This window comes from Chrysochloris asiatica, unplaced genomic scaffold (genome assembly GCF_000296735.1).
Source record: "Chrysochloris asiatica unplaced genomic scaffold, ChrAsi1.0 scaffold00026, whole genome shotgun sequence".
NCBI lineage: Eukaryota > Metazoa > Chordata > Mammalia > Afrosoricida > Chrysochloridae > Chrysochloris > Chrysochloris asiatica.
Window position 1 is genome coordinate 8,161,831 of NW_006408544.1, and position 14,185 is coordinate 8,176,015.

General features: G+C 38.6%; 1 protein-coding gene across 1 annotated transcript in view; it reads right to left on the reverse strand.

Moving 5' to 3' along the window:
* EFCAB14 (EF-hand calcium binding domain 14) overlaps positions 1 to 14,185 on the reverse strand; it is a 59,270-nt gene that overhangs the window by 20,469 nt on the left and 24,616 nt on the right. The window contains exons 4-5 of the mRNA XM_006839725.1: positions 8,193 to 8,291; positions 3,227 to 3,337 (exon numbers count right to left, since the gene is read on the reverse strand). Of these exons, the coding sequence (XP_006839788.1) occupies positions 3,227 to 3,337; positions 8,193 to 8,291 (210 nt within the window). The remainder of the gene's footprint in view (positions 1 to 3,226; positions 3,338 to 8,192; positions 8,292 to 14,185) is intronic.

The window sequence follows — 14,185 nt, forward strand, 5'->3', positions numbered from 1 at the left end:
GGCACATAACCACCACCACCACCAGTGGAGTTCTGATTATTAAGCCATCGAGGCTGGGTCAAATGGGTACTATCTGCAAGTTTGGGTGTTCTTGTGTGTTTCCCCTCACGTCATATCAGCTGGATATTTCACTCTCAGCTCTAGCTCTCTGTGGCTATGTTCTTCCATAGGCTCAGGTGTTCCCAGGTCTCACAATGCTTTGGACCAACCAGCCCTTACTCTTCTGTCTCATCTACAGGTCAATGGGAGTCTATGGAATGTGGCTGAACTCAGCCCATTTCTTCATTGCTGCCTTTACCCCTTTTCCACTCACTAGTGGTTGTCAGCAAGCTAGCAAGCTTACATGCCTGCTCATGTGTTCCCTTTGAGTTTCAGTCTCGCCGGGGGTGGGGTGGGGGGGGAGGGCTATTAGCATTTATCAGCAGCTAACTGTGCCCTGAAAATTTCTAACCTTGAATTGTAACCTGTTAACTTCCCTTTATAACTATAAGTATTGTGTCTGAGTTCTGTGACCACCATAACGGATTATTGTACGAAGATGAGAAGTAAAGAGTGTCATGGGAAGGATGATAGGTGCTTAATATTTTTGCAATAGGTAACAATGATCAGGTCCACTTAACCATCTGGGATGGTCCTGAAACATTCTGGATACTCTCAGGAGCACCCACATATTAATCAACAAGTATTTCCCAGTAATCTACAGTGTGACCAGTCTTGCGGTAGACCCTGAGGAGACATGTATCATTTGAGATGCCAGCCTAAAACATGGGCCAAACCACCAGTTTCCTGAAGCATGGGCCGGAACAATAGCTGCTAGACTGCGTTAGGGAACTGAGACCCTCCTAGTCTGTTTCTCAAGGTCTTAATGGAAGGATCTCCTAGAAATGAATCTTCCTTCACTCATCACCTGTACTCAAAGAAAAAAAAACTATAGAATCACTACATCTTTTCAGGGACCACTATAGCTTTTCAGGCGGGAGAAAGATGAGGCTTTCTGCTCCCGTAAAGATTTCCAGCCTCGGAAACCCTGTACAGGGTCCCTATGAGTCGGAACCGACTCCACGGCACATAACAACAACAGCAATAGCTTTTCAGGATCTAGACCTGGGCTACGTCAATATTTCCTCAGGACTAAATAGGTTTGGACATTCATAGAGCAGCCAGTCATGTAATCACTGGCTTTGGGCATCGAGTATAACAATCAATCACATATGTTATTAGTTTTCCCCCAACAGCACGTGTCAAGATGTATGTTTTCAGGTTACCCTTCTTTCCAATTCCCTCTCTACTGCTCAAGTCTCTCTTTGCTTAAATACACTTTTTCCCTTTGATGGGAAAAACCTCGAATGGCTTAATCCTTTAGAGATTGTTACTATGACTTTTTCAGTATGAAGTATGCCATTATAGGTATTACTACTGATAACCATTGAAATGTAAAGGATTCTTAATTTAATTATAATAGAATGAAATGGTTTTCCTTGAAATATATGAAACCCTACTTTTATAAGGAAAAAAAAAAGGCACCAGTAAAGAGAAGAGGAGGACAGGAAAGGGGAAAAAAAATCAAGATTCTAGAAAAGAGCAGAAATTTTTGAGTTACAAAATTTTTTTTAATTAGTTTTAAATATTAATTACTTACGAAAATGCTCATGTTATTAAAGTGATAATAAAGAATTGCTGAATTAGAGAGGTCTTAATTACTATCTAAGTTCATTCTTACCCAGGATCATACAGTTACTCAGTAGCAGAATTAGAACTAGAACCAGGTGTCTGGAGACCCTGAGTAACGGCTTTTTTTGTTTTGTTTTTGTACCAGCTTTATCAAAAATGAGAAAGACTGGTTCTGAAGTAAAGAAAAACCTGTCCCTGCTAGACCTTTAACACAGCCTAGGTCTCCTCTGTACAAACCGCCCAACTCAAATTTGGAACATCAAACCTTGAAAAGAACATGTAGGGCAGATCTAGAAATTATGGATATATTAATTCATTTCTCCAGCAAGACACTTGAAGGCACAGCCATCCTTTCCCCCTCCATAAACCCTTCATGGAGCTGAGTACCCATTAAGTAATTAATTAAGACTTCTGATTAAGACCATAGATAGCTTATATCTGCTGCAGCACTAAGAGACATAGAGACATTTGAAAACAATTGCTGGGCAATGTAGAGGTTTGTTTCCTGTCTCAGTCTTCTGTTGCTGCATAACAAATCATCCCCCAAACTTTGTGGCTTAAAACAATTTGTTGTTACTTCTAATGATACTGTGGGTTGACAGCTCAGCTGGGTGCTTCTTCTGCTTTACATAGTGGAGGCTGCAGTCACATATGGTTACATTTAACTGGCTGTTTGTTTGGGCAGGGAACATTCAACATGGCTATCATTCTTTAGGAGTCCTGGTGTGGTGATGCAAGATAATGCACTGGACTGCAAAGTCAGTTGAACTGTAAGGTCAGCAGTTCAAACTCATCAGCTGCTCCTCGGAAACCCTACACAGGGTCGCTATGAGTAGGAACCCACCTAACAGCAATCATCCTCTAGGGCTCCTCTCCACATGACCTCTCATTGTTTCCCAAGAGTTTCATTGTTTCCCAAGAGTTCTGCCTAAGTTCCTGATCTACAGAATAGTGACAAATAATAAAGACCACTGAGTTTAATAAACCACTGAGTGGTTTATTAAGTGGTGGTGGTGCTTATGTGCTGCTTATGAAGTAGCAACAGATAATTCTCCACTTCTCTTTCCCCTTTCCATTTCCCTTTCTACCACTCCACTCACAGGAACGGTGTCTTCATGCTGTATGTCCTCAGTGCCACGTTTGCAGAAAAACTCGGCTTTCAATTTAATCTACCTTAACTGTTAAATTTGCAGACTGTATTAAAATTAATATGTATTGCTTATTATGTCTTTAAAAAAGGTTCACAGTAGGGTTCTATTGGTATAACAGATAATTGGTATCTCTACTTTACATACCAGGAGCCCTGGTAGTGTAGTAGATGAAGAGCTGGGCACCTCTTCGCAAGGTCAGTAGTTTGAATGTACCAGTGGCTCCACGGGAGAAAGATGAGGCTTTCTGCTCCCATTTTACAACCTCAGAAACCTTATTTAGGGTTGCTATGAGTCAGAACTGATCTCACCTAAGGGGCACACAACCACCACCACCACTGTTATATACAGTATAGGGCATGCAGGAGTATGCTAAGGCTTTCTGTAGCATTTGTAGATTTCCTTACCACATCATTCTGCAGTATTTCCATGGTTTTCTTATGTTCATCCACAGTTTTCTGTATTGCCTCCACAGCAAGATGAACACTGTTTAAAGTATTCCCAATGGAAGCTACACTCTGAACAAAAACATGGAGTAACGTCAGTGTTTTCTTGTTTCCTTAAAAAATGTTTAATAGCTTCACTGAGATATAACTGACATACACAAATAACTGCACATATTTAAAATTTATAACTTGAAAAGTTTGACATATATATAAACCTGTGCAGCCATAACACATCATGATAATAAACATCTATCACCCCTAAAAGTTTCTTCATGCCCATTCACAATGTATTCCTCTCTAACTCTAGGTGATGTAGGATAAGCACTGAACTACAAACCACAAGATTGGCTGTTCAAACCCACCAGTTACTCTTCGGAAAATCTATACAGGGTCATTATGAGTTGGAATTGATTAGACAGCACTTAACAACAACTATCCCTAGGCAAACATTGGTCTATTTTCTGTAATTATACATAAATTTATATTATCTAAAATTTTATAAAAATAGAACCAATATGCACTTTTTTTGTGGTCTAGTTTCTTTCACTTGATATAATTATTTTGACATTCATTTATCTTGTAGTTACTTAGCATGTTGCTGAATAGTATTTCATTATAGAGATATATTAGAGTTGATGGACATTTGGGTTGTTTTCAGTATTTGAGCATTATAAATACATCTGCTATTAACATTCATGTACAAGCTTTTATGTGCACATACGCTTTATCATATGCTTTCTCATCACCACCTTTAAAAACTGTCAAACAGTGTTCCAAAATACTGGTCCCACTTTACATTCTCACTAGCAGTGTATCAGAGAGTGTTCCAATTGCTTCATATTGTCAGTAACAATATGCCATACAGTAATAGTATGGCAGTCTTTTTAATTTTAGTCATTCTAGTGGGATAAAGGTGAGCACTGAGACTCCACACAATAAACACTTGACTGCAAACCACAAGGTCCACAGTTCAAGCCCACCAGCCACTCCTCAATTGAAAGATGAGGCTTTCCGCTCGTGTAAAGACTTAAGGCCTTTGAAACCCTATACAGGGTCACTATGAGTTGGAACTTACTTGATGGCACTTAAGTGGGATAAACACTGGAATAAAAATCACAAGATCAGTAGTTTCAGACCACCAGCCGCTCTGCAGAGAAAGATGAAGTTTTCTGCTACCACAAAGATTTAAAAAGCCTAAGAAACCCGAAACACGGTTGTTCTGAGTTGGAAGTGACTTGACAGCACTTAACAAGAACATACACATATAAGTATACACACACATATAAGTATACACACACACATATATATATATAGTGTATGTGTATATATATATATATAGTATATGTATATATACACACATACACTATGCACACATAAATGTGTGTATATAAATATATATATATTTATATACACACACATAGACACACACTGTATATATATCTATATATAGTTGTTGCTGTTAAGTGCCATCGAGTTGGTTCCGACCCATAGCGATCCTGTATAGGGTCTCCAAGGAGCGACTCATGAGCTTGAACTGCTGACTTTGCGGTTCAAATCGACTTTGCAGTCAGTCAGTCCAGTATATTAACCCACAGTGCCACATCAGGACTCCATCTATCTCTCTATCTCTTATCTCTCTCTATATATACGGAGCCCAAGGTTGGTAGTTCAAACTCACCAGCCTCTCCTCAGAAACCTTATACAGGGTAGCTATGAGTCATTACTAACTCCATGGTACTTAATGACAACAATATATACATACATTATATGGTGGTGGTGTGCCGTGGAGTCGGTTCTAACTCTTGGCGACCCTGTATAGGGTTTCCGAGGCTGTAAATCTTTATGGGAGAAGAAAGCCTCATCTTTCTCCTGCAGAATGGCTGGTAGTTTCGAACTACTGACCTTGAGGTTAGCAGCCTGACTCGTAACCACTATGCTCCCAGAACTCCTTATATATACATATGGTCACTAAGAATTGGAAATTAGGTGGTGGTGGTGAATGAGTTAAAATATTGTGTTTTTAATTTGTATTGTTTTTTTTCAATTTGTATTAAACACTGACCTAAAGAAAGTCAGTTATTTTAATTATTTTAAATATCTTCATACTATGAATTCCATGCTGCTTATATGAAAATCATTAGGAATCAATCAATTTATCTTTCAATCTACCTAAATAACAAGCAATTTTTTCACACTGAAAGGACTTTTCCTAGAGGAAAATGAAGTCTCTTCTTAAAGAAAAGTATACTGGTATATCTGAGCCCCGTAGATAAAGTTCAGACACAAATTGCCTTTGTCAAGCCCTGCTGTAACAGACAGATAATCAGAACTAACATTATATATTGTGACTTGTGTCAGGAGCAAAAGATGACTTTTGAACAAAAATGGGTGGTTATCAATTTTAGCTCTGAGAAGCTCAGCACTGCAAAAATATAGGAAAAAATTCCATATGGCAGCATTTGTTCTTCCCCTAAATGTGGAATCCTGTCGGCAACTAAATAGAGACAGAAATGGCCAGAAGCTAACTTTGTTTACATTAGGCTTAAGGAATCCAACTGGGAATATGATTCAGAATCTGTCTTTTAAAAAAGACTTGTCCTAAGGGAAAATCCAAAAGAATGTTACTATTTGGTGAGTTTGGGCCTTTTATTATGATATGCTGGCAATTTTGGAGTCCTGGTGTAGCACTGTGGATTAATGCACTGAACTGCAATGTTGGTTTGAAGTGCAAGGTGAGATGTTCAAGCTCACCAGCCACTCCTTGGAAACCCTATACAGGGTCACTATGGGTTGGAACGGACTCAATGGCATTTAACAACAACAAAGCTGACAATTTTATCACATTAGTGTTTTTTAACCAAGATGATTTTTATTCTACTAAGCTCTAAGAATCCAAGAGAACAAGATATGACAATTTTTTAAACTGAAAAAAAAAAAAAGCATGATATACACTGAAACCAGGTATTCGGGATGGCCTACCACTTTTGACACTGAGCCACTTGTAATTAAAGCAGCATCTGGCATTATAAATACACAGATTTGCAAAGAGGCAACACATTGGGTAAAAATCCCTAATCTATGAGAGCTATCTATGTGATCACTGTTGTTACAAAAGCCACAGGCATTCAAAGACACCTACTGTTAGAGCATCCTCACCGACTGGATGTAAGAGCCCAGCAGGATGCAAGAAGATAGTGAGCTGTTGTTTAAGGATCTTTTTCTAAGAAGCAGCTGACAGAGCCATGTGAACTCTGGAATGCAACTCTGAAAATGGTATTCCCATCAGCTGCAAAGTGCCTGGCACGTACTGGAGAAAACTCTACAAATGCTTATGGGATTAATGAATGAAGAATAAACAAATTTCTTTTTCTAATGCAAGAATGACAGTTTGCATTAAAAGCTACCTTTTCCCTACTTGGCCCTTGTCAACAATAGCAAGAAGAACTTGGCCTCATCAAAGCTGTTTCTATTTTTTGTTTTTAAGTTGTAAAAGCAAGATGACCATATTGTACAAGCCTCAAACTATGGAGACTAAGCACATACGTAGGTGGTGTGGCTAATAAAAGAACATGTTAGTTTTGCTTCTTTTGCTGCATTTCTCACTCCTTTGTAGAAACAACTTATATGTTTATAGTACCTGGTATATAATCAAAGCAAACATACCACACACTGGCTTTTAAGTCAAAGGATCCTAGATTTGATACTCCCATATTTGGGATCCCCTTGTTCCTCAGTCCCTTTTTCCATTTCCTGCTGATTGACTGATATTCCTTATATTCCAATTAGGTACTTCCTTCTCCCTTTCCAGTGAGCCCAGGTGGCACAGTGGTTTGGTCAGCTAGGCTGCATAACAAAAGGTTGGTGGTTTGAACCCACCAGCTGCTTCCGTAAAAATTAGAACCTAGGAAACGCTACGGGTGCAGTTCTACTCTGTTCTATAGGGTCACAGTGAGTGGGATTGACTCAACAGCAGTGGGTTTAGTTTGCTTTTGGTTGTTCTTTTCTACCCCTCCCACTCTCTTCCTCTACAGCTAAGGATCCTTGAGTAGTATGCATCTGGTTGGTCTTTGTCTCCTGTTCTAACCCTGAATCCTAGAGATTAAGTAAACAGAAGCTCTGAACTGTTGTTTGTATAAGTGCTAGAGCCTGGGGTATATATATACAAACTTCCTAGAGGAAGGACGTGTTCAACTATACAAAACATTTTTTCCAAACTGATATGACCAATTTACATTCCTGCTAGAAATGTTGAAAGTTTCCTTTGCTCCATATCCTTACTTATCATATCCTATTTAAAATTTTTACATTTCTCCAGATCACATTTTTAGAAGAAAATTCTTATTTTAGCCTTGGGAAATAAGTTTTAGAGCAACAGTTTTAGCCTTGGGAAATAACAGTTTCAGATATAAATCAGGTATATCTGATCTGCTTTCCTAAAGACATAAATGATGAATTGGAAAGGCATGTGATGAAAGAAAACCCATCATATGTTAATACAAGTGTCTCAGCAGAGCATTTCTGGGACTCACAGAACCAAATAAAAAGGTGTAAATCCATATAAACCATGGCTAAAGTAATCTGTTGCAAATTAAAATCCCAAAATGGCGCTGTGGGTTAATGCGTGGGACTGCAAAGTAGTTTGAACTGCAAGGTCAGCGGTTCAAGCTCATCAGCCGCTCCTTGGAAACCCTACACATACAGCATTGCCATAGGTTGGAACCGACTCGACGGGACTTAACAACAACACAACCAGACCAAAATAAAGTTGTCCTGAAATCTTTAGAATACAGTGACGTATTCCACACGCTATTATTCTTTTCAACCAGCTGATTTCAAATGTCAAGTTTTCAAAGAAAACGTGTAAGCAGCTAGAATTAAATCTAGAATAAAGCAGTAGTTAATCTTAGTGCCCACATACAGTACTTACCTTTTGAAGTCCCTCTACAGTGGCGGGCAGGCTAATTAAGTCGGAAGCTGACTTAACATTGGCTTTGAGGTGGTTTACTGCAGAAGTCAAGAGAATAACCTGAAAGGAAAAAAAGGAACAAACAATGGAAACGGAATTTGTAGAGTACTTTCTTCATAAACTCTACAGTTGAAGATGTTGTCCAGGAACCTTGGATTTTATTTTATGCCTTTCTGAGATCCAGATGTTTGGCTCAGTCAGCTCAGGGCAAAGAACTATAGTACTTAGGACAGACTTGAGAAAGGAAGGCAACAATAATACCCTTTCTTTCTCTGCTCAGTTTAAACATTAGTGCCAGAGAGGGAAATGTAAGTATTTTCTTTTTCCTAGCTCTGGCAGCTACAAGATCTAAAAAGCTTAAATTACCCAAAAGATGCAGTGATTACAATACAATCTTTCAACAATTGGACAGAAAAGAAGCTAATGATCAAGGTCCACTAAAGATTTCATTTTTGTAAAAAATAACACCTCAGAAATACACTGAACTTTTGTTCTTACCCAAGTGGGAACATATGTTATAAAGTAAAAGGCCATCATCACAATATACAGTCTACAAGAACTGGATCTTGACAACCTGAACAGCACTTTCAACTACTTGGGGATTTAGTTTTGGTTTAACAATGTGATTAATATTTCAAACTCAATAGCTCAACCAAAGTACTACTTTGTACCCTGAAGGGGCTCAATAAATACCTCTGACTCACTGACTGATGCAATAAATGTATTAAAATAGGACCTGAATGAAAATAAAATGTGGCTTTCTCTTCTGCTACTTAGGAGTAGAATTCTTAAAAGCTGGACTTGTGGCATTGAAAAATGTAAGAAATACGTAGACTGTATATGTTTGGTAATATGGAGGGGAAGGGAACACTAAGATATATCTGGAAAACAAAATAGAAAAGAAAAGCCATTAAAAAAAACTTCTAAAATTCAAATATATAGGAATCTCACAATAATGCAATATAATTAGGCAGAAATCATGACATGAAGTCCTCTGGGCTCCTTTATTTTCTAATCTCTCTTGAATGAAAAGTAGAGGAAACCTGTATAGTAACTCAATTCTAACCTATAGACAACCATTCTAATAAGACTTGCAGTACGGCTAAAAACATCCTTGAAAAATGCTTAGTTCTAAACTGCTTTCCTGTCCCAAATTCTAGGATGAAGGCACAGGATCTACCAATAACATTTACATTTAGAGTAACCTCAGAGATCAGAGTAACCACTAACGTTTCTGGGCACTTGTTATACACCCAGCACTGTGGTGGGCACCAAGCAGGAATCAGAGAGACTTTAGTACCACCAAGAAAGAAGAGTGAGGAGGTTCCCCTGGCTGTGAACCTTCTAGACCCAGGGGAAGACTGATGCCAAGACAAAGACATCTCCAAGGGATACCATACCCACAGATGTTGAAAAGAGGTAAGGGCCTACTCCCAGAGCTAACAGAGGGAAAGCTGTCTCCTAGAGCTGATGCCCTGAATTTGGACTTCTAGACTCCTAAACTATGAGAAAATAAATTTCTGCTTATAAAGCCAACTACTTGTAGTATTTCTGTTACAACACTTCTAGATAACTAAGACAATAACCTGTCAAAACATGAAATGTTTATATTCTTTAGCTCAACGATTTCACTTACAGAAATCTATCCTAAAAGATAATTTGCAACTTCCAGGGCAAGATGGCGGTGCAAGCAAACATGCTCAGCAGATTCCTCTACAATAAGGATAGGGAAGACACCAAGTAAAACTGATAAATATGGTGATCCTGGAACCCTGAGCGTCAGAGGATAGGACAAAAAGGTGGACTGGATGCCGACTGGAACAGGAAGCTGAATAAAAGCAGCAAGAGAGAAGAAAAATGGGTGGACTAGGAGCTCTGGTAGTGTAGTGGTTACGAATAGGACTGCTAACCTCAGGGTCAGCAGTTTGACATTACCAGCTGTTCCGTGGGAGGAAGATGAGGCTTTCTGCTCCCATAAAGATTTACAGCCTCAGAAACCCTGTACAGGATCGCTATGGGTCGGAACCGTCTCCATGGCACGTAACAACAACAACATCAGCTGGTCTGGCACAGTACCGCCATCTTAAGCTTTTGCAGGTGGAAGTCAAGACAGCAGCCTGAAAGCACAGGATGAGACTACAGATTGGCAGCAAGGTGCAGTTTTTCCTTGTTCCCTGAGCCCTTTTGGTATCCAGCAACTTGGCTAGTCCTCACCTTCACTAACCCAATGACCAGTGACACCTCCTCCTACACACCCTCTGTTCTTCCTGGGGTTGAGCACCCCTATATCTGGAGGTATGTGTACTCTGCCCTAACCTAGCAAGCAGAGAACTTCGCTCACACTTCCAGTCTCTACCACATCCACCAACATATAATTATCAATTAAATAATAATTTAATCAAGGATACCACAATGTCTAAGAGAAAATAAGACAATTTCAGCTAATACAAAGAAACAAGACAGAGTGGCTCAAACAAATGACCAAAATACAGCCAAAAAATATAACACCTGAAATTGTATTGGAACTATCTGATAAGGAATTTTTTAAACTTCTGATTGTGAACTGAGTGAAGGTTTATAGAGCATATTATCAGTTTTACATTCATCATACACTTTGTTTTATCTCAATGATTGCAATCCCCGTCACATAACAACAGTTATCCCACTTCTTCCCTGTGATCCTTATTTCCAAATCACCCTCTTGATAAAGAATTTAAAAGAATAGTTACCTTCAATGGATTGATAGAATGATCAAGAAAACTGCTGATGAAACCAAGGAAAACACAGACAAAATTTTATAAGAATTCAGGAAAACAATACAAGGACAAATTGACAAAATAAATGAAAAAATTTGAAATCCTACAAAAGCAGCAATTAGTAAGACAAAAGGGATTAATAGTAAGATATAGATTGAGATAATACATTAAAAGGGCAAAAAAGTAGAATTGAATCAATGGAAGGCTGCATTAATGAGCTGGAGGGTAAATCAATATTCATCTGCTAGAGGAACAATCAGAAAAAATAACAAAAAAATCTGAAGAAAGCCTATGATTTTCAAAATCAAAGACAACAAAAAAATCCTGAGACCAGCTCAGGAAAAAGTAAAAGTTTCCTATAAAGGAGAAACAATAAGATTAAGTAGATTTCTTAGCAGAATCCATGTAGACCAAGAGGACAATGGGATGATATATATAAAACTCTTGAAAGAAGAAGAAGAAGAAGAAAAAAAGCCAACCAAGAATCATACACCCAGCAAAACTGTCCATCAAATATAATGGTGAAATTAGGATACTTCCAGATAAACAGGAATTAAAAGAATTAGCAAAAACCAGACCAACCTTACAAAAATACTATAAGGAGTTCTTTGGACAGAAAACCAACAGCAGACAACAACTTGCAATTAACATACATGATAACGTCACACAGAACTCAACACAGATACAGAAGCTGAGTAAACAAACCTACAAGACTGAAAATAAGGAACCAAAGTTTGCAACAAAGAAACATAAAGTAACAGAAAGGAATAATGTAGCTACAGAGCTCCCAAATGAAGAGGAAGTTAAATAGCTTTCAAGAAAACAAATAATAAACCTAACTGTAACCCTAAAACTAGTCCAAGCCTTACTTACTCCCAGCCCTAGTCCAACTCTTACCTCTACACATTAACCTTAGTCCTACCCATAACCCTAACACTAAACCAAGTCCTAGGCCTAACCTAGACCTAGCCATAGTCTTAATCCTAACTCCTTACTCTTATCACCCCCCTGAATAAAATTTAAAAATTGAAATTTAAAAGAAAAAAAAAAAAGACTATTTGTTTACGTGCACAAAGATGTATGCACAAGGGTATTCGCTGTCTCCTTATTTGTAATAGAAAAACAATAGAAATAATCTAAATGTTCACCATTAAGCGTGTAGATAAAGTCAGTGAACAAAGCAAGCTACAGAACATATACTGAATGAGCCCATTTATTTATATACACACACCTATAAACTAATTCATATTAAAAGTTATGATTTTGCAAATACGTAGAAAGGGGACTGGAAAGACACAACTCAGACTATTGACAGTGAACATGGATGGGACAGGAAAATATGTGAGAATGTGTGTGTGAGAGAGAGACAGACAGAGATGGAGGACACAGAAAGATGGGGATGACAGGGAATTTTCATAGCAACTCTTATGTAGTTCATTGTTTAAATCTTATACAATGAGGATATATTTACATCTTGAAGAATTCTTTTAAAAAGACAAAAGATAGGAAAGAAATACACACCTAGAAAAAAGACATCATGCAACAGTAAATGGGGTTTGATAGGTTTCTGTGGTTGGTTCTTTCCTCCGTACCCTCTAATGGGTCTTCCAAAACCACCTTACCATGTTCAATCATAAAGGAATGTTTTACTTAGTGTACAAAACTATGTACACAGCTGAAGACTAATTTGATGGGCAAGAACATAATTCTTTCAAATGCCTGATTAATTATGTGGTTATCTTTTGGTTACCTAAGGGAACAATAAATTCCTTCCATTGGCATCTTCCAAGACCTTAATAGGACAATAAGCTGTGGTCTGGGTGGAGTGATCTGGGAGAAAATTATTTTCCTAGGTATTGCAATGTCCTGAAACTATGGCAGAATGCACTGCTAGCCAAAATTATCTCAAAAAGAGCTCATCAACTCACCAAAAGGCCAGAGAAGCTGTTTGGCAGCTGTCACTTCCCCCAAACCAGAGGAGCAGTTGAAAGCCAATACAAGCAGGACAAGGTGAGGTACTGTTCCCCACTCCCTCCTCCCATGGCTCACATTAAGCCTAGAGTATCAGCTGCCTCTATGTCTGGTTACTCTCCAATTGTCAAGTATCACTTAGGACTTTTTACTGCAAAACTAGATTTCATCTTTTAATGTTCCTCTCTTCAGTGGAATAATGTCAAAAGAGAAGGAAAACTACAGCAAATCAACAAATATAATGAAAATAGAGAGATATGGGGTATCTTACCATTGCTGGTGACCACTTTGGCCTCTGATTGACACAACTTCAAAACGTTTGCACAGTACACATTTGGACCTGTTTCATATTGCTTGTTAACCTGTTTAGCAATTTTTACTTTTCTATCTTCTCTATTTAACTGTAAGATTCTTGAGGGCAGGGAATCAAAACGTTTATCATTCTGAATCCAAGGCCTAGTTCTATAAAAGCAGCTCAGTAAACGTTTGTTGAATTAATGGTCTCCAAAGAAGTCATGGAGTCCTGGTGTGGTGCTGTGGGTTAATGCGCTGGACTGCAGAGTCAGTTTGAACCACAAGGTTAGCAGTTCAAGTGCATCAATTGCTCCTAGGATATTCTATACAGGGTTGCTATAAGTTGGAACCGACTCAATGGCACTTAACAACAACAAAGAAGTAATGATAAGGCACTGTAGTATAAGCATTGAACTGCTAACTACAAGGTTGGTGGTTCAAGTCTACCAGCCACTCCTTGGAAACCCAATACAGGGTCACTATGAGTCAGAACTGACTCTTAAGTATAATAACAAAATAACATTTGGGAGCACAGTAGCTCTGTACGATAAGCCCTGGACTATAAACCACAAGGTCAGCAGTTGAAGTTCACCAGCTGCTCCACTGAAGAAAGAAGAAGGGACATAACAACAACTAAGTGACATTGGGTCTCAAGTGTTATGTACTTTACGTGGATCTTTTTAGAGAGCTTTTTCTATTGGACTCTTGTTGTGACACTGTAGAATAAGCATTGGACTGCTAAGCACAAAGTTGGTGGTTCAAACCCACCAGTTGCTCCTTGAAAACCCTATTCAGGGTTGCTATAAGTTGTTACCGACTCAATAGCATTTAACAACAACTAAGGAGCTCTGGTAGCGTAGTGGTTACGAATCGGGCTGCGAACCTTAAGGTCAGCGGTTCGAAACTACCAGCCGTTCCGCGGGAGAAAGATGA